The 19634-nt window shown below is 38.2% G+C and overlaps 2 protein-coding genes across 2 annotated transcripts; both read left to right on the top strand.

Moving 5' to 3' along the window:
* Window positions 1–5105: 5105 nt before the first annotated feature.
* LOC132703220 (protein glass-like) lies at window positions 5106–16304 on the top strand. The gene is made up of 8 exons (XM_060672347.1): window positions 5106–5156; window positions 8439–8578; window positions 10965–11298; window positions 12138–12369; window positions 13399–13636; window positions 14894–15089; window positions 15833–15910; window positions 16165–16304. Exons 1-6 carry the CDS (start codon window positions 5106–5108, stop codon window positions 15069–15071), a joined length of 1173 nt encoding a protein of 390 aa, XP_060528330.1. The 3' UTR covers window positions 15072–15089; window positions 15833–15910; window positions 16165–16304.
* Window positions 16305–17528: 1224 nt separating this feature from the next.
* LOC132703095 (facilitated trehalose transporter Tret1-like) lies at window positions 17529–19599 on the top strand. The gene is made up of 2 exons (XM_060672160.1): window positions 17529–17809; window positions 18176–19599. Exons 1-2 carry the CDS (start codon window positions 17665–17667, stop codon window positions 19513–19515), a joined length of 1485 nt encoding a protein of 494 aa, XP_060528143.1. The 5' UTR covers window positions 17529–17664; the 3' UTR covers window positions 19516–19599.
* Window positions 19600–19634: the final 35 nt, after the last annotated feature.

The raw sequence follows: 19634 nt of genomic DNA on the forward strand, positions 1-19634 counted from the left end.
AATGCAGGAGCATTTTTTTTTGAAACTATATCGTACGAGCTGAATGGGAAAGAAGTGGATAGCGTGCGTGATCCGGGTATAGTTAGTACGATTAGAGGTTATCTATGTTACTCGAAAGATGACTCATCGCATCTAGATATTTCCGGCTGGAATTTCCCTGAAAATGCGATTCACGATACAGAAAATGGACATTTTAGCATGCGAATCCCGTTACGACACTTTTTAAACATATTTAATGATTATAATATGATAACTTGTGGAAAACAAACCATAAGATTGGTAAGAGCCAGACATGACAAAAATTGTATGATAATTAAACCAATGGGCGGTGTTGCGGCCAGTGCAATTAAAACAACGGCGGAATTAAAAATTGATAGTGTCGATCTTAGGGTCAAGCACATATTTCCAAACGACGAAATCAAATTGGCTCTGCTGAAATCGATTAGATTAGATCAACCCATATTGATACCCTATAGACGATGGGAACTTCATGAATATCCTGCCCTAACCGCGGGCTCTACCAAAGAAATTTGGTCTGTCAAGACGTGCGCGGCTATCGAAAGCCCCCGATACGTAATAGTCGCTTTTCAAACAAATCGCAAAGACAACGAAGCGAAAAATGCGACGCTTTTCGATCACGTCGACGTAACGGATATAAGATTAACACTAAACGGAGAATATTACCCTCACGAACGTTTACGATTAGATTTTGAAAAGAATGACTTCGTGGAAGCGCATCACAATTACACGGATTTCTACCCCAGTTATAAGGGATGTGAGGAAAAAACTGCGTTGCTTGACTATATGGCTTTCAAAAACTGCGCGATTTTCGTCATTGACTGTTCTCGAAGAAACGACAGTGTAAAATCCAGCACTGTCGACGTAAAGTTAGACATCGAAGCAAAAAAGGGATTTCCCGCGAATACACGTGCCTATTGCATCATCATTCACGATTGTATCGTGGAACAACTACCGCTCAGCGAGATTGTTCGAAATCTAACATAAATACCGCCGGAGGAACCTAATCTTAACCAGTCATATTAAAAATGCGCATCGTTGCGGTAGATATTCAAGGCTTCCAGTTAGAAGATGGATTTGTCGTTAAAGAAATGGCTGTCTACAATGGATGTCAAATTAGTCATTACGTTTTGAAACCGCCGCGTGAATATTGCACGTTGACCGGTGCAGAAAAAAGAACGGTACGCTGGCTCGAACAATATCATCACGGTCTCAAATACAGTTCTGGTTTTGTTCAATATTCCGACATTGATACGTTGATCGGACTACTGATAGAAAATGCTGACTTGATATACGTGAGAGGAAGATCAAAAATGGAATTTTTAATGTCGAAAATGGATCAGGAGGATGTCGCATGCAGAGTCATTAACGTGGAGAAATTCGATGATGATAATTGGTTGAATCCGCCGAAATTTCAACCGGATCACGCCCATTGCATGTTTCACTCCGGAGGAAGACTGCGCATGTGCGCGTTGAGAAATTCTGCCCTTTTATATAATTGGTTGTATTCAAGGATCCCTGTATGAAATAAAACTTTCTTTATTTAAATAAGACTTTTTATTTCAATCCAAAAAAATTAATAATACATTTACACGTAAAAATAAAGCACGCTAATGCTATGATATGAATACAAACTGCGAAACTGTAATCTATTGAAGTATAATTCTTTTTTCGTTCCATTTCTCGAGTAATATTCTGCGTCATCTCACGCAAAATAGCGACTAAAAGCGTTTGGTTCATCACTTCTCTTTGTTATTTTACCTATAAAAGATTAGCTAGGAACCGAATACATTTTAGTATTTTACTGACCTTGAACGAGATGAGAGTCTTGTTGCTATGCTACGCTGTCTTTACTACCTGTTCGGACGTGTCGACGATAGTCGCCGCGCTGCCCGAGGAAGGTGTGATTGAATATTTACAAAAATTCGGATTCCTTTCACCTAACGACAACGAATCTTTAACGCAGATCAATGCGTCGAGTTTGCAACGTGCCCTAATGGATTTTCAGGATTTCTATAATTTACCGGTGGATGGTACTCTTAATAACGAAACCGTCGAACTAATAAATAAACCCCGATGTGGTGTAATAGAAAATGCCTTCACGACTGTTTCGCGATGGCAGAAAACGGATTTAAATTGGTATATTCAAGTACCGCCCAGTCACTATCAAGAGTTAAAAGTGCTGGCAACCGAGGTTTTTAAAATATGGAGTGATGAATCAAATTTAAATTTTTTCTTAAATTACTCAGAGCCGGATATAATGATTTTGATGTCTGACAAATATACTACCCACAGACAAAGCATAAGATGTAAAGGGAACGAATCCTGTCCTTTTGCTTTTGACGGAAGGGGTAACATATTAGGACATGCATTTTTTCCAAATCAACAACAAGAGTGCGTGGAAGTTCATTTGGATAAATCCGAAGATTGGTACTACGGTTTAGAAGTGCCTGCGCCCGGAGGAAAAACGAGCTTGTTTACTGTGTTGTTCCACGAAATTGGACATACGTTGGGTTTGGCGCACAGTAACGATCGCAATGCCATTATGTACCCTTGGTATAGCTTAAATTCTAAGACATTGTCATACGACGATGTTGCAGGTCTTCAACGTTTATATGGTAAAAAAACCACAACCACCGCCCGCGTAACAACTCCGACCACAACAACATCAACTACCACTACTACCACAACTACGAAACCTCCGATAGGGAAAAACGAAACAAAAGTACCAGATTTGTGTCACGTAAATCCATCCATATTTTTGGTTACGTCTAACCATCATATGTATCTATTTTACGACAAATGGGTTTGGATAATAAGATTAGGTGATAAAGTCTACATGGAACCTAAAATGATATCAGATTATGTCCCTATTTACGCTCCTATTTCGCATATCTACCAGAGACCCAACGGACAACTTTTGGTAGTCACCGGTGATTCGTTTTATTTACTTCACTTCCCGAGTTTCACGGTAGTGGGCGACCGACAAAGCGTCCAGCGACTGGGTGTGCCTGCGGGTAAAACAGTGAACGCTATTTTTAATACGTATGGCGGTCGAACGTATATATTTTACGGTAAACGCTACTATGCAGAAATAGACGAGTGTTCTTTGAGTGCGAGTGAACACGGTTTTACTACGGAACTGTTTCCGGGTCTGCCCGACGATTTGTCGGGCGCGTTTCGATACACCAACGGACATTTGTATTTTTTCAAAGAGAAAACGTATTACGAATACAACGAATTTTTGAATAAATTAACGAGAGTCGGTGAAATAGACTTGAGTCTTGTCGCAATTAATTGTCCCACAGAGAGTGTCTTTAAACAAATTAGGGATTTGTTAAGAAAGTTATCGATCTTTCACAACAATGAATAAGAAGTTAGTTTTCTTCGACGATTTTAGAAGCTTGGATACCGAACAACTTGAATTGATTCCTGTGCAACATTTCTTGGAGCATGTGAGACCGCACGATTTGTTAAATATGTGGCATAAGTTACCAGTACGACATCGCAACAATTTTGAATTGCAAACTCATTTGCCCTGCTTTGTTCACTATAACAGACCGGACAGCAAAATGCATATCGACGGCCCGGCACCTCCCCAGAATAAATGTCATTATTGTTTGAGTGTTATAAAAGCAGTTACCGAGATCTAGGATAGATTCATTCGGGCTAGAAACATGGTTTTGTTAAGTGCTCACTTTGTTTTGTTGTCGGCTGTGGTACAAAACGTTTTCTATATACATAAACCTAAGGATGTGATTGAAGCGTTCGTTTGTTTCAAAAATCATAATAATCGGTGCATTTGGCCCGATACGTGGACGCGTATGCAACTCGCTCAGGTCAACGGAATCGACAAGCTACAAACTTTTAGCGTGACATTGTCGAATAACACTACCGCAGATAAGCCGTATTTAAATTACAAGGTACGTTTCGTTTTCGCGAACCGGAGCTACGAAGACCACGGCGAATGGCAAACGATCGCTATCAAGAATTCCAATAACACCAGCGGCGGCGTTAACGACAATTGCGGTAACGAATACAACATCTCGGCAGATCGAAAAACTATTTTAATCCCGCTATATGTAACTACGTGCGCTTGTTTGCTTCTTTTGGCAAAATGCTTATTCAAATTGACTAAATGTAAATATCTCTCTTAATTACACCGATAGTGGGGGGTTGTTGATATATAAGTACATTTGAATTTGATACCGAAGTCAGTCTGTTTGTCACAATGTGTAACAAAGTGGTCACTATCGATGAAAACACGATTTTCGAAATAAAGAATTCAGGTGTCCGTTTCATCTTCAAGAACAAGCACATAGATTTTCAAGTCCAGGATTTTTGGGATTTTTTGTTCTTTCTGGAGGACGAGGTGGGAGAAATCATGTTCTGGAACGACATAACAGTCTACATCGGGAGCAGTATCGAGGTGACCTATTCGAACGAAGAAGAGAGCTGTGAGTTGATACTGAAACGGGATCATGGCGACGAAATTATCCTCGACCGCGATGAAGTAGAAAATCTCATGGACCAGAAACACCGCTTGTACGAAGCATTACGTTGTCTACATATGAGCTAATAAATATTTACTATTGTATCTATAGTTTTTCTTTTATTAAACCGTGATTATTGAGACACTCTGTATAAGTCACTCGACTTGTTTACCGACGACCCGATCACCCGCGTCACCGCGCGACACCGTCGCCGTGCCGCACCGTCACCGCCCTCTACCGGGGGGGCCTACGACGGTCGGAGCGCGCGACATCTAGCAGCGACGGGCGGAACCGGGGCAAAACAGGACGCTACACAAGCTGGCGACACAAGCGCGCGACATCTAGCAGCGACGGGCGGAACCGGGGCAAAACAGGACACTACACAAGCTGGGTGGGGGGCGGAGCGCACTCTGGTAGACAGGGGGGACACTAGGACGCCACGCGCGGGGGGCCCCCGCTGCGGGGGGGTTAGGAAATTGAGGTTATGTACGGTTTCTGTTGCTTATATCGGCACTATACATCTACTGAGCGGGCCTGCTAACGCGTCTCAGCAGGTAAGCAGGACGTCGTTGCAGGATTAATCGCGGATACGTAATGACGCGGCGTGAAAAAATCTGCCAAATTCCTATCCTAGCCTCCAAATTGGTAAGTTTTTTCGACCACGTACAGCCAGTTTCGTAAAAAATTGAGTAGGCTTTGAAAATTCCACTTTGTGTATTTAGCAGTGTGCCCATCATCACATTTTGACAAAAAGAAGCCCGTTTTGACGTTCGGTATAGAACCTAAGGGCAGGTTTTGAGTAATTAATAAGCATATTGAGTGTTTTTCCCTGATGGGTTCGGTTTCGCTGTTGGCTCAACTGGTTTTTCCAAAGGCGTATTTCTATTGCATTGCCAACTGGAAGAAAAGTATATCCACCTCTTTATTTTATTATTAGGCGCCCGTACCTTCTCTCGGGAAGTACTGATATTAGAAAAAAGTAAAATAAAAATAAATTAAAAATCATTTGAAACACTTTACGTAAACCCAGTCGGGCTCTCGCTACAAACATTCATGTGAATCTGTCGTCGTTACTGTCTCTGATGATTTCTTGAGGGCCTTGGAGGATGGCAAATTTGTGTTGGCTGTATTTTTAGATTTTAAGCATGCTTCCTGAAAATTGTGGTGGTGCATGAAGTTGTGACGTATAAACGTAACAGTGTGTATGTGGATCGTTACCCTGTCGGAATAAATAACGTCCCTCAAGGTTAAGTTTTTCAACACTTTGGTTGAAATTATTCTTGCCGTGTTGGTCCATGACTTCGTGAATAAAAGTTAAATTACCGGTCCCATTAGCTGACATCCACCCCCACAATAAAACATATCTCCGCCATGTTTCACCGTCTATTTTCTGACCCAAAAAGATCAATTCCGCGCAAATTGCAAACGTTTTTTTCGAAATTAATGGTTTCTTTCTGGAAACGCGGCCGTTATAGTCTGCCCTAATATTTTTTGAGAACTCATCCCTGATTTCCTCTGCAAGTTTGGGAGCGCTTCTTTTAGAATTAAATAAATACTCTATTTATTTAGCATAAAGTTATAACAGAAAACAATCTTAATTACGTTTTAAATATACGAGCCAGTAACAAAATAGGAAAATTTAAATAAGTACAAAAGTACGCAAAAAAAAGATTATAACAGCAGAACAATTATAAAAGAAAAATCAGATTAAAATTGCAGTTTTGAGTAATCTTTTAAAAGCATTTAAATTATCACACTCCTTAATATTTATTATTCTAGTGTTATAATCATGAACATTCTTAAAGTAATTGCAAAGCTATTGCAAAGTGACAATTTTGTATAACTTGTTAAATTTTTGCCCGCTCCGGATGTGAAACCCACCTTTCGTGAAAACTTTCTCGTTATATAATCACAATGTGCATCAAAATTTATTTGTGGATCTAATACAATTCCCAAATATTTTTTATGTTTCGCATACTGCAAATTAACGCCATTTATATTAATATTAACACTCTGATAGATATAGATAGATAGATAGATAGATAGACACTATGATAGATAGATAAGTAAGATTTTAGGCAATCCAGGGCTAAGTGCTTGCTTAGCTATTAAAAAGCTCTTCTAAAGCCCAAAAACACAGCCAAAACAAAACTATTGTCATCGACATCCCCAACAAATTCATCACAGATACTAACCATCACAGACTCGCAAGAATTTCCCGTTCGAAATCCCGATTGACTAGAGACAATTAAATTATTTTCGTCACAATGTCTCGGTCTTTTGATCGGTCTACAATTAGAATGCAGCTTAGTAACTGGAACCTTCGGCACCGGAACCACCAAAGATGACTTCCATTCCTCTGGAAACTGCCCTTTAGAAAGTGACGCAGTATTCTATTTCCAACCTCCGCAAGAGCATCCTTGAAGACTCTTGTTGAAATGCCAGATTCACCCCCGACAACATTTTTAATGCCACGCGCAATCATTTTAAAGTTAAGTTAAGTGAGTTCATTTTTTATATCGTCAACGATGTAACTGTAACAATTAAAATAAAAACTAAGGTAAAACAAAATAGAAAATCTATAGTAGGTTTTGAGCATGTCCACCACAATGAATAATGCACGTTATAAAAACAACCTCCATATTATTAACTGCATTAAAAACAAAATCGAAGTTATTTAGTTGCACTACTTCTCTAATACACCTACTACTACAACTACAGCTGCAGTAGGGTAAGATCTGAACTTCAAGGTGTAATATCCAAAATTTACTCAAACTCGGCACATGACTTATATTACAACTTTGCTATAAAATATACAGGGATAATTATTATTTTTTTATTTATCGTTGGTTGTTCTCGTAAGTTTTGTCATTAAAAAAACCTCAAAAAAGTTGCACGGTTAAAATTATTTTCATGCATACAGGATGTCCAGGAATATGTTAGAAAGTAAAGTTAAAGATACAACTTGGGTTAAATTAGGAAAAAGTTGTGCCCCGTGGAGTTTACTGACATATTTTCATGGCCTTCTGAGAATTTGACAATACCGATTTTATTTTTTCCGACTCGGTCTGTCATACATAAAATAGAAATTTTCGTTGACCAAAATACGTGAGTCATTATCAAGCCATAGCCGTGAAATTTATATTTATATGTATATATTTATATTTATAATGTAAGTAGTATAGTGGTGACAGTTCTGAGCCAATTCTGGCTGGGAAATTTTAATTGGTTCATTTTAATTTCAATTAATTTCAATTAATTTAGGGTTTAATAAGTGAGGTGGAATTTTAGGAACTGAAATACTAGGTTCATTTATTTAATACTTTACTTACCTTCATTTGTTGCAAAATGATTTAGAAGACCCCGTGCATAGTGAAAAGTAATTATTAAAAGAAATTATGATAATATGTTAAAGAAACTATTAACTCTGTCTATACAATAAAAATTAAAACAAAACCAAAAATTAAAAATATATTTAGAGCTAAAATTGGCAAATCCATATGCATTATCCATAATAATTAAAGAGGGCCTTAGAGTTTCGTCAGCAGTTCATCAAAAATAAGACCCTGTTTTATAGTGGAAACCACTGTAATTATGCTATCTCTGTCTAGTGTACGATACCGGGGCATAATAGACAAAAATAGAACACTGGCAGGTAGATGCGTGGGTTTCGCCATTCGAGACTATAGATCAGCATTTCTAACAGAAAAAAAAATCACTAGAATAAATGTTCACTATACCCACCATTTCTTTCAACGCACATTAAAAATATTCGATTTTGTGGACATTTTTTCCACGTTGAAATAATATTTCCTTTTCGTATAAACGCGCAAATTTTATCAAAAACTACTACTTCATCATAAAAAATATCGACGCTTAGTTTTGGCTAGTTTAAGTATTTTAATGTATAAAAGATTCGTGTTTTAGTTTTTGGCCGGCGCCGACGACCTATCGTCTTGTTGGGGCGACGACATGGGCTCGTTCTCTCTGCCACTGGATTTGGAACCGTTACCGAGTTTGTTCAACATCTCCCCGTGCGGCAACGCAACTGGCAACGCCGCCTATAAGTACGTCCCCACTCCCCCTACACACATACGATTAAAAACTTTGCTTTTTATTTGTGCGCCACTGTAGTGTTTGCCAGAATCCTACGGCAACGAGTTTCATAAATGAAACTTTTGTCACGAATTTTCGATTGTTTAAAAATATTTTTATGAACTGTAGAATTGAACAGAAGTCTTTGCAATAACACTATATTTCATGGCACATCCAAGGCTACATGTCTTCTTTTTCGGGTCTATAATCAATTTGTTTGTTCGTTGATAAGATCGTTTTTCATTTTTTTCCTTTTTTTTTCTTTACAATTTTTAATCTAAAGTTTGTTAATATTTACATTTTTTATAATTATAATTATTTATAATTATTACTGTTGCTTTGAATTTTAAGTGGTTGCTTAATGTTAGATTTATAACACAAATATGCATACTTTTGCAAATACAGTATATTACATATTAAAAAAATAATATTAAAATAAATAACAATTTTAAAAAATAATATATGGCATACTTAATAAAAGTTTAAAACAAAATTTAAAAATATTTATTTTTATTTATTCATGAGTTTTTGAGCCACTCTGTATAATATAATAACCGGTCAGAAACTTCAAATTAACAGTCCAAATAAATTTACATGCCGTTAAAAGGGACCTTCTCATCTGTTAATAAGACAAAATTTCTGAAAAAAACTGTTAACATCCAAGAAATAATCCCAATTTTATTTTGGTGTCTGACGTTTTGATTCGCGATGTCCCTTACAAGTTAGAATTCCTGACGTAAGTCTCTCGTTAGGAATTCTGACATGTACTTCAGAAATTTTGACATATTTTGAGAAATTCTGATTTAGTCAGAAAATGTTTTGTTTATCAAAAATTCTGTCTTATTTTTCAGACATTCTGACCTATTTTTCAGATTTTCTGACTTATTTTTTAGATATTCTGTCTTATTTTTCAGATATTCTGATTTATTTTTCAAAAATTCTTTATTTTTCAGACATTCTGTTTTATTTTTCATTCTTCCTCACTTATTTTTCAAAAATGTCTTATTTTTTAGATATTCTGACTTACCTTTCAAAAATTCTGTCTTACTTTTCAGACATTCTGTTTTGGTTTTCATTATTCGTTACTTATTTTTCAAAAATGTTGCCTTATTTTTCAGATATTCTGAGGTTGAAAAATTTTGTCTTACTTTTCAGACATTTTTACTAATTTTTTAGAAAATCTGACTTTTTCTTCAGAAATTCTGACTTATTTTTCAGAAATCCTTACTTGTTTTTCAAAAATTCATTTTAATTTTTTAGACCTTCTGATTCATTTCATTTACCTATTTTTCAGAAAATCTAACTTGTTTTTAAGAGATTCTGTCTTATTTTTCAGACACTCTGACTTGTTCTTCAAAAATTCTGACTTATTTTCCACAGACATTCTCACTAATTTTTTACAAATTCTATCTTATTTTTCAAATTTTCGGACTTATTTTAATTTCGTCCTACTTTTCTCTTTTTAGAAAATCTGGCTTATTTTTCAGACATTTTGACTTATTTTTGAGAAATCCTGACTTATTTTTCTGCAATCCTTTCTTGTTTTTCAAAAATTCGTTTTTATTTTTTAGACTGTCTGATTTATTTTTCAGAAACTCTGTCTTATTTTTCAGACATTCTTACCTATTTACCTACTTTTCAGAAAATCTAACTTGTACAAAAATTCTGTCTTATTTTTCAAATACTCTGACTTGTTCTTCAAAAATTCTGTTTTATTTTTCATTTTGACTTATTTTTCATAAATTCTTACTCGTTTTTCAAAAACTCTTTCAAAAGTCTTATTTTTCAGGCATTCCGACGAATTTTTTAGAAATTCTACCTTATTTTTCACACTTTCTGTCTTGTTTTTCAAAAATTCTGATTTTTTTTATCAAAAATTCTGCCTTACTTTTCAGATTTTTAACTAATTTTTTAGAAATTCTGTCTTATTTTTCAGATGTTTTGACATTTTTTTGAGAAATTTCGACTTGTTCTTCAGAAATTGTCTCTTATTTGTCATTATACCTTATTTTTCATAAATTCTGTCCTCTGTTTAACTTGTTTTTCAGAAATTCTTCCCCCTTTTTCAAAAATTCATTCTTACATTTCAGACATTCTGACTTATTTGTCAAAAATTCTGACTAGTTCTTCAGAAATTTTGTGTTACTTTTCATTATGACTTATTTTTCGGAAATCCTGACTTGTTTTTTTCAACAATTTTGGTTTATTGTTTAAAAATTTGCTTAATTGAACTGAAACCTACATTTCATTTTAGGCAACCCTTCGTATGTTAGTCTCCAAATCTCTCAAAAACTGTGGACTTTAAGCGCTAACAATTTAATGCAATAAAAAAAGCATATCCTTTACCTTTTGCTCCAGATCAGAACAGAGCTTCCAGAACCAAAACCCGCTGCTCTACAGGGACAACAAGCAACCGACGTCGGACGTAGCTGACGTCTTGCTCAGCTTGAAGCATGCGGTCGTCTACCCGAGCCCTACGGAGAAGTGCGACTCGCAACCCCACGTGTGCCATTCCCAGGTGCTGCTCTCACCTAGCGGCTACGCTGGATCGAGCCTCTACGATCAAAACTACGGTCTACCTCAGCAACCGTCGATATTCCCCAGCATGTCAGTCAACGTGTCGATGAACATGACGATGCACGGATACCATCCGAACACCGGGTATTCCCCTCCAGACTTACCGACCACCCACGTGAGTATGACCGCTTTTAGCTGTAAGTACAGTTCAAACAAATATAAATGCATAAAAAACAAAAAGCAAACACAAATATGAAAAAAAATGTATATGCAAGAATAAATAAGAAAAAAATGGGAGAATGGCGAAAATAAAAAATATAAATGATTTGCTTGTTTTCGATATCATTTGAAAGTAATATTTGCGTTTAAAATTTTTACATTATTTATTATCATTTACATGATTTGTTAACGTCAATTTTTGCAATATGTGGCAGAGCGAATTTATGATATGCGATCACGCACAACTTTTAAGGGTTCTTGAGAGAATTTTCAGAATATTGCGTGGATATACAAAATGTGATGTATTATTTGTCTACAGAATAAGCGTATTATTATTATTAGTAATTTTTTACATGAAAAAAATATCTGAAAATGTCAAAATGACAGCAGGGCGTCATTTTAACTTTTTTTTTTTAATGGTAAAAGAGGTCATGTGGTGCCTCTTTTCAAAGGTCTTTTTAAGTTCTATTCTAGCCAATGTAGCCCTCTTATTTGCTTTAACAAACTTTTCCAAAATTGATTGTGTGAGAGCGTAAGTTTTACTGAAAACTGGTATCTGTCACTGTCAGTTATAAACGAACATTTTGTTTTTTGGTGACGACCTACTGCACAGTTAGGCCCAAAATAAGTCATTTTGGACCTTAGCTGAGACGGTTTCTGTTTTATCGAGCTTACTACAGGGTGTATAAAATACAAGTTAATGCTTTTTTCTTGATTTTGGAAACGGAGATATCGTTAAACGACCCGGAAGTCGTTTTTGGAAGATTTTTTGGTACGCGTGGTTGGTTTTCTCAGGTCCAATGGACGACGAATGGTCAGAATGCGCAGCAGAACGCGTACCAAACGCAGGGCATGCTCAATGCCCCCTACAACGGCACCTATTCGTTCACGGCGGATTTCCGGCCCACCCCGGAACCTTCCGGTTCCGCCTACAAGCCGGCATCAATGCCGTTCGCGTCACCGCTCAGAAAGCAGGGACTAAATTTGATCGAGGACGGTCAGAAGCCCAACGTGTGCCGGATATGCGGTACGCAGTTCACTTTATTACTTTCGAAAAATCTGTCCGTTCTCTGTTCCTGGAGTTTTTCCGGGATAGCTTCCGAACGGTTTGAGCTACATGCTTCAAATTTTGCACCTTTTTAACCGTCCACGCGGTGCATAAGACTTGTAAAAATGGCTGCGTTCAAGCTTCGGCGTCCATCTTTTCGTTTCGATTTTGGACTGTTTTTTGGACGTTGCTATGAAACACGATAAGTGTCCGAAATTTGAAGCTATCGACTTCAAATTTGGCAGGCAAATAGTGTTTGGTCCCCTAACGGAAACTATTGAAATTGGGGGGGTTGGACGGTTACGGTTTTTAAGTATTGTACAGGGTGTTCGCGATATTCCGTACAAAATTAAAAAACATAATGAGTACTCCAAATTTGCAGCTAGGCCGCATCAAGGGCTACAATTTTTGTATTTACGGTTTTCGTCTATCACATACGCTGTTCGAGACGCGATGACGTCATTTACTATTACCATGTATTGCATGGTTTTACCAAACCAGTAGTTTTTTGAAAATCATTTACTCCATTGGAAAAATTCGGCTGCCAAGAAACTAAGGAGGTAAAGGGCTATATCCGCAATTTCGAACATTGTTGGAATTATATACAGGGTCCGTCGTTTGTGGGCGAAAATTTCTAATAGATCGATAGAAATTTTCGCTTTTGTGGGTAAATTATTGGCGATAAATGAAAAACCGTTAAAGATGGGATAATTTTATTTGAACGGTATCGTAAACCGTGGCGTGAGAGTTTCAGGTTTCGTCAATTATACAGGGCGCGAGATATTATTTCTGCAAATTTTGATATTTACCGATGTTTGCTTTGAAGTTGGACGAGATGTGAAGGACATTTTATACAGGAGGAGCACGATAGAAAAACAATGCGTCCCTTTACCACACGAAACCGCGAAGCTCTTTTCTTTTATAATAAAAAGCTGCTTCGCGCTGCGCGCCACAAACTTGCCCCGCCCACTGACGATTTTTCGAAAGCAATCTTGTTTATATACGCAGGCAAAAGCTACGCTAGACCGAGCACACTGAAGACTCACCTGCGCACTCACAGCGGCGAGAAACCCTTCCGTTGCGTCGATTGCAACAAGTCGTTCTCACAGGCGGCGAATCTGACCGCGCACGTGCGCACTCATTCCGGTGAGAAGCCTTTCCGGTGCCCGGTGTGCGACAGGCGATTTTCGCAAAGCTCGTCGGTCACCACGCACATGCGCACGCATTCCGGCGAACGTCCTTACAGGTGAAATGAGCGATAGATCGGTAGCTTGACGGAACCACAGCATACAATAACAACCACATACATAACTCTACGTAAATCTACAAAACTAACTCTCGACGTGAAAGGTCCTGCTCAAATAGAGCCTATTACGTTGATTTCCTACGTTTCTTAAGGGCAACCCCACATACCTGTGAACCTAACCTAATTCTTCTGTGGAGTGAAATAAGCGTCTCCTCTTTTCACTTTGTTGGCCACGAAACATAAATCTGGTCTCATTTCTCAATACAACCTTTCCGTTCAAATTTCATTAGTTTCAAATAATACAGACTAGTATTTAAGGTATTAGTATATTTTTAATTTTAAATTATAATGATACCACCAAAAAACAGTATTGCGACAATCTATGCATTAACTATCATTCCTTTATTGTATTATAATCAGCATATCAAAAAATCGCTACGTTCCGCTTTACAAAATGTATTGTAAGATTTATGAGTTAATGTAAAAATAGGCGCGATGTTGATTAATAGTATTTGCACTTATCAAACTTGGATCACAGTAGACAGTTGGCTAAAACTCCTACCTCATGTGACGCAAAAGCAACAATCCAAAACTACATGTATAATAATATTTATTTTCACAAAGATTATACCAAAAAACAATTAATTGAGGTTCTACAAAACTTGAACCTACAAAAGGAATACGTCTGTGATAATTATGCAAAAAATCTAGGGCATACAGTTTTAAGGCTTCTACCTTACCACTGTATATTTAATCCCATTGAACATGTTTGGCACCAACTGAAATCTGCCATTCGTCGTAACTTATAGAAACCGAAGTTTTTAACATCCCTCCACAAACTTGGGCAAATTCTGTTAAAAATATAGAAAAAGCAGAACAATCGTATATCCATATTGCAAATAATACAGAACAAATAACAATTAGAACAGGGGATGATAGCGATAGTGATACTGATATATTACGTGAATAACTTTAAGTAATTTAAGTAGGTAATAAAAATAATTTATTATTTTATTTTAGATTTAAACATAAATACATACATAAATAAATATTGTTTAGTATCTTTTCTAACAAAACCCCAAATAATTTAATTCTAAGCGAAGTACGGACCTGTTCGGCCATATTTCATTCTTACTTCTTTTTGTAATACTTACACATAACCTCACTTGCTTGTTTACTTCCGTCAAATCACCGGCAGTTATAAGTAGACTGTGGTTCGTTAATGTGTTGGGAGTTTATTTGGTTGATTCGCGACAGATGCAGACTGTGCAAGAAGGCCTTCTCGGACAGCAGCACCCTCACCAAGCACCTGAGAATACACAGCGGAGAAAAACCTTACGAATGCAAGCTGTGCCTGTTGAGGTTCAGTCAGAGCGGAAACCTCAACAGGCACATGAGAGTTCACAACGCAACAGTCAGCGGGTTACCACCGTGACACCAACTATATTTCTGGGTAAACACTTATTCTCAATAGTTTTAAAACTTTTTGGTTTTGCAAAATTCGAATTTTCGTACATTGAATACTTGTAAATTATCATTGAAACAGGAAAACTCCCATGTTCCGTATTAAAACTGAAGTAATTCAAATGCATCGCGACGTTTTCTCTCGTTATCAACCGAGTTTGAAATTTAGTCCCGGCTTAAGTCAAAGTAGTTCAAATGGTTGGTTGAATCTTTCGGCGCACCATAGATGCAGAATTAGAGAGTGAAATTTTCTTTCCTTTGCATAGAATGAGCAACAGGTGCAAAAGCTTAAAGGCTCGTCTTGGGCGAGCCAATAAAAGCCTCCAGTCCTCAGAATTGTAGTCTGTACCACAAAAATTCATAATAGACAATATTCTCACCCAGAAACAAGTCAACTATATCATAAAATCAGACTCGCTAAATAGTTCGATAGTTTGTTTAGACCAAAAGTATTTTGAACTTAATGGTCAATTTGGAGTAGCAATTTAAAATTTTTCGAATGTTATGTAACGCTGCTATTTTTTGAGACATAAATATGATTTTTCAAAAATTAATTCAAGAATATTGCGCGATTTCAATAAAAAAAAACATTGTTTCGCTATTAGTTTAGTCCCTATACCTCCAAAATTGAGAATAATCCCAAATCACAAAATCTTTGTTGGTCTGTGTTATTTTTTGAAATTAACGGTAAATAGATATTTTTTAATATTTCCGTGTCGGATTCTATTTCAGGATACATGTAGAAGCGTGTTCGTTCTGAAGCAAGCGTCGCCTCGCGATAAAAGGCTTCGCAGCGTTGCCGGTTCTATCGTAAGTATTTCAAAGCAAATCGACAACTACTCGTTATCGCAGAGCACTCGAAACAGATGCCAGTTATAAGCAAATAGGATATTCAAGTACCTATTAGGTATTGGATTACGGTTGTTGGATACTGATATGATCGAGATACGAAAACAAATTATTTTTTCCTGGAAAAAAGTATCACCGAACCATTTTACGCCTTATTTTTTTTCACCCTTTCTTGTTTTTCGCTGCCTGTAACGGTTGTGTTTTTTTTTTCGCAGGCCACATCTCTGCACGACACTGGTTAAAGGAGGGTTTACGTTGAGGTGCCCGAGCTGTTACCAAAGGACTTTTTCAAGGTCGCGAAGGAGATCGTCCGAGAAAAATGCGTCTCAACAACGAAAATGCATTAAAAATTATTTTCCCGAGTAAATGTGCAGTTTTTGTTGGCCCGCACCGTTAATGACGTACGATCTAAAGACACATATACTGTGGTTACTATCCCGTTAAAACGGAAATTAACTATGGAGAGAAGATCGATCAAATAAATATCGATAGTCATCCTTTGCATGTTTTCGAATGTTGCAATAAAAAAAAATATAATAAACTTAAAAGTCTTGATACAATATTACCAACACAAACGAAACAAAATATAAAGAACTTCGAACAGTTGAATCGTAATAAAAATATAAAGTTATTATGAATATGATAGTCTCCTTTCGTGGTTTATACCATATAGTAACCTGATCCAAATATTACCACGTTCACGACCCTTGTCCGCTGCCTACAGAATTCAAGAAAGCAAACTGACTGTCGCGAATGACGCGAGCTCATTGAAAGAAGAAGACCTGTCAAACGAAATTCAATATGGCGTCCTAGGACAGACTAACAAAAGAAATACCGTTTCTTTATAAGGCAAAAGTGTTTATTTTTTAGCAGATAATCTTATTTTGTGTTTAGTTTCAGTTAAACTCTGAAGAAGTTAGCAGGATGATTCGCGAAAGGTTAGCAAGTTCGACTCTGCAAAAACAGACGCAGGAGCAAAGCAGAAGTTTTGTAAATAGTATTGCAGTAGCCTGTGGAAGTTTCTTTGAAAAGCAAATTTTCTGTTTTCTGTATTCAAAATAATAAATTTAACTCATTACACTTTAAACAAAATGTCTTGGCAATATACATCACCTTTGTAAAATGCACTTTAGGACAACATGTTCTGTAGAAATGTCACTCTATTATCATCTTTCTCAAAATTGTATTTCATTAGATTTACTTCATAGACAACTCTTAATAACGGTAAGCGCTATTATTTTTCAATAGATCTTCAAGTTAATAGGTACCGGAGTTAAAAATTTGTAGTTCCGCAAGCAGATATTTGCAAATAGCTTTCGAAAACAAGTTACTGCACGGTTATTGCGCAAGTCGCTTGGAAATGTCAAAAACCCCGACTCGTGATCACAGACCATAGCGCTCCGCCGAGTTACAGAACACCAAATTAAAGTTTTAAATCGGACGAGTATTCGGTATAATTTCAATTAGACGCATCGCACTTTCGAAAAATTTTGATGGCATGCAACGTCCCACGCCTCCTTTTGGCGTCTGCTCTCGCCGAACTACTTAACGCTATTACAAAATTGCCCGTATTAATTTATTAACGCATAATACGAGCCCAAAACTTGTTAGAGCATCGAAACACTCCAGATACTTTTATCGGGCCGAGATAAAACCCTACAAAATCAAAAAATCGGTACAGTATTTCGTACGGTACTCGCGTTTAACGGTCCATTATGGCGGACGTTTCGGAGCACCAGAAGAGCTACAAGTACGACCCCGTGTCGCCGACGGAACCGGAGAAGAAACTCGTGGCCTTAGAAATCGACGATGCCACCGAAGGGGGCAGTCAGGCGTTCCTCTACATCGCTGCGTGTACAGGTTAACGCATTTTTTAGTTTTTCACTAAATAAATATGAAACCTCGGGCGGCAATCGAATACAAACTCTCGAGAAATACGGCACGGTTTGGCAACAGCGTGTCGCGCTCGGACCGTACTCGCCGATATGTTCTGCGAAAATTCTATTATCTATCCATGACCGAATAAAAATTTTAGGTCATTTGTTTGTACGATCCTGCTTCACTTCACTGATGATTATTTTATTTGCTTTTATGTTACAAAAATATCGTACATAATCAACCAAACTACATATCAATGACCGCAGATAAATCATCACGAGTCCACGTCCACAGATAATAAAATTTTCTAGTTTTTGGTCATTTAATTCACTCCCCCTTTTCTCGCAGGAAACCTTGCCGCGTTCACATCCGGGATCACGCTCGGTTGGACGTCGCCCGTCATCCCGAAACTTCAATCTTTGAATGAAAATCCCCTAGAATCCCTCATCACTCAGAGCGACGCGGGATGGATAGGATCTCTGCTTCCTCTCGGTGCTGTCCTGGGGCCGTTCCTAGCGGGCGCCGCGGCCGATAAAATCGGTCGAAAAAGCACACTGTTGGCCGGCAACATCCCCTTCGTAGTCGGTCTCCTGCTTAACATAATCGCCTCCAACGTTTACTATCTGTTCCTCTCCAGATTCTTGTGCGGTCTATCCGTCGGATTCACGTTCACTGTGCTGCCAATGTACGTAGGCGAAATCGCCGAGGATAGGAACCGCAGCAGTCTGGGCACGCTCCTCCAGCTCTTCTGCACCTTCGGACTCCTGTTTTCGTACCTTATCGGACCCTACTTGTCGGTGACACATTTCAACCTCGCCTGTCTCACGGTACCGGTCACTTTCCTAGTGACGTTTTACCTGTTCGTGCCGGACAGTCCGTATTACCTCGTGCAAAAAAGCAGAGAAGACGCCCAGAAAGCTCTGATGAAATTACGCGGCGCCACAGACACGAACCACGTAAACCAGGAACTCAACATCATGCAGACAACAGTCCACGAGGCGTTGGACAACAAGAGTACGTTCCTCGATATCTTCAAGTCCAAAGGTCTGACCAAAGCGTACGTCCTGTCGAACGGGCTGATGTTTTTCCAGCAGTTTTCGGGCATCAACATAGTGCTGTTCTTCACACAGACCATATTCATAGACGCCGGCGTGTCCCTCGCCCCAGAACTGTGCACCATAGTTGTCGGGATCGTTCAGGTTGTGTCGAGCGGTGCTTCTTCGTCGCTGATCGAAACCAAAGGCAAACGGTTACTGTTGATGATTTCGGCGGGCGGCATGGCAGTTTCGGAAGCCGTACTCGCTTACTTTTTCTTCTTAAAGGATAACCGCGGCTCGGACGTGTCGGGTATATCGTGGTTGCCTATTCTTTGCTTGATCGTTTACATAATCACGTACTGTTTGGGGTTCGGGCCGATACCGTGGACCGTAATGGGCGAGATGTTCCCCGCAAACGTCAAGTCAGTTGCGTCGACATTCACGGCCGCGACATGTTGGTTTTTCGGGTTTTTGTTGACCAAATATTTCGCGACGGTGGCCGATTTGATCGGGAAAGCGGGCAGTTTCGGACTATTCGCGGGATGTTGTGCGGTCGGATTCGCGTTCGTTTACAAATTCCTGCCGGAAACGTCGGGGAAAAGTCTCCAGGAGATACAGGACATTCTTAACGGTAAAAACGACGAGGACTGAGGGGCAGTTCGGGCACGCTTCGCTACTGGAGTTTTTTATATTTAATTGTATCATTTTTTTTAGAATTCGTAATAAAAGAGAATTTTTTAACACCGCCGCCTTTTAGAATCCAATTCAAC

The sequence above is a fragment of the Cylas formicarius genome, unplaced genomic scaffold, assembly GCF_029955315.1.
Source record: "Cylas formicarius isolate icCylForm1 unplaced genomic scaffold, icCylForm1.1 PGA_scaffold_6__28_contigs__length_40554024, whole genome shotgun sequence".
Lineage (NCBI taxonomy): Eukaryota > Metazoa > Arthropoda > Insecta > Coleoptera > Brentidae > Cylas > Cylas formicarius.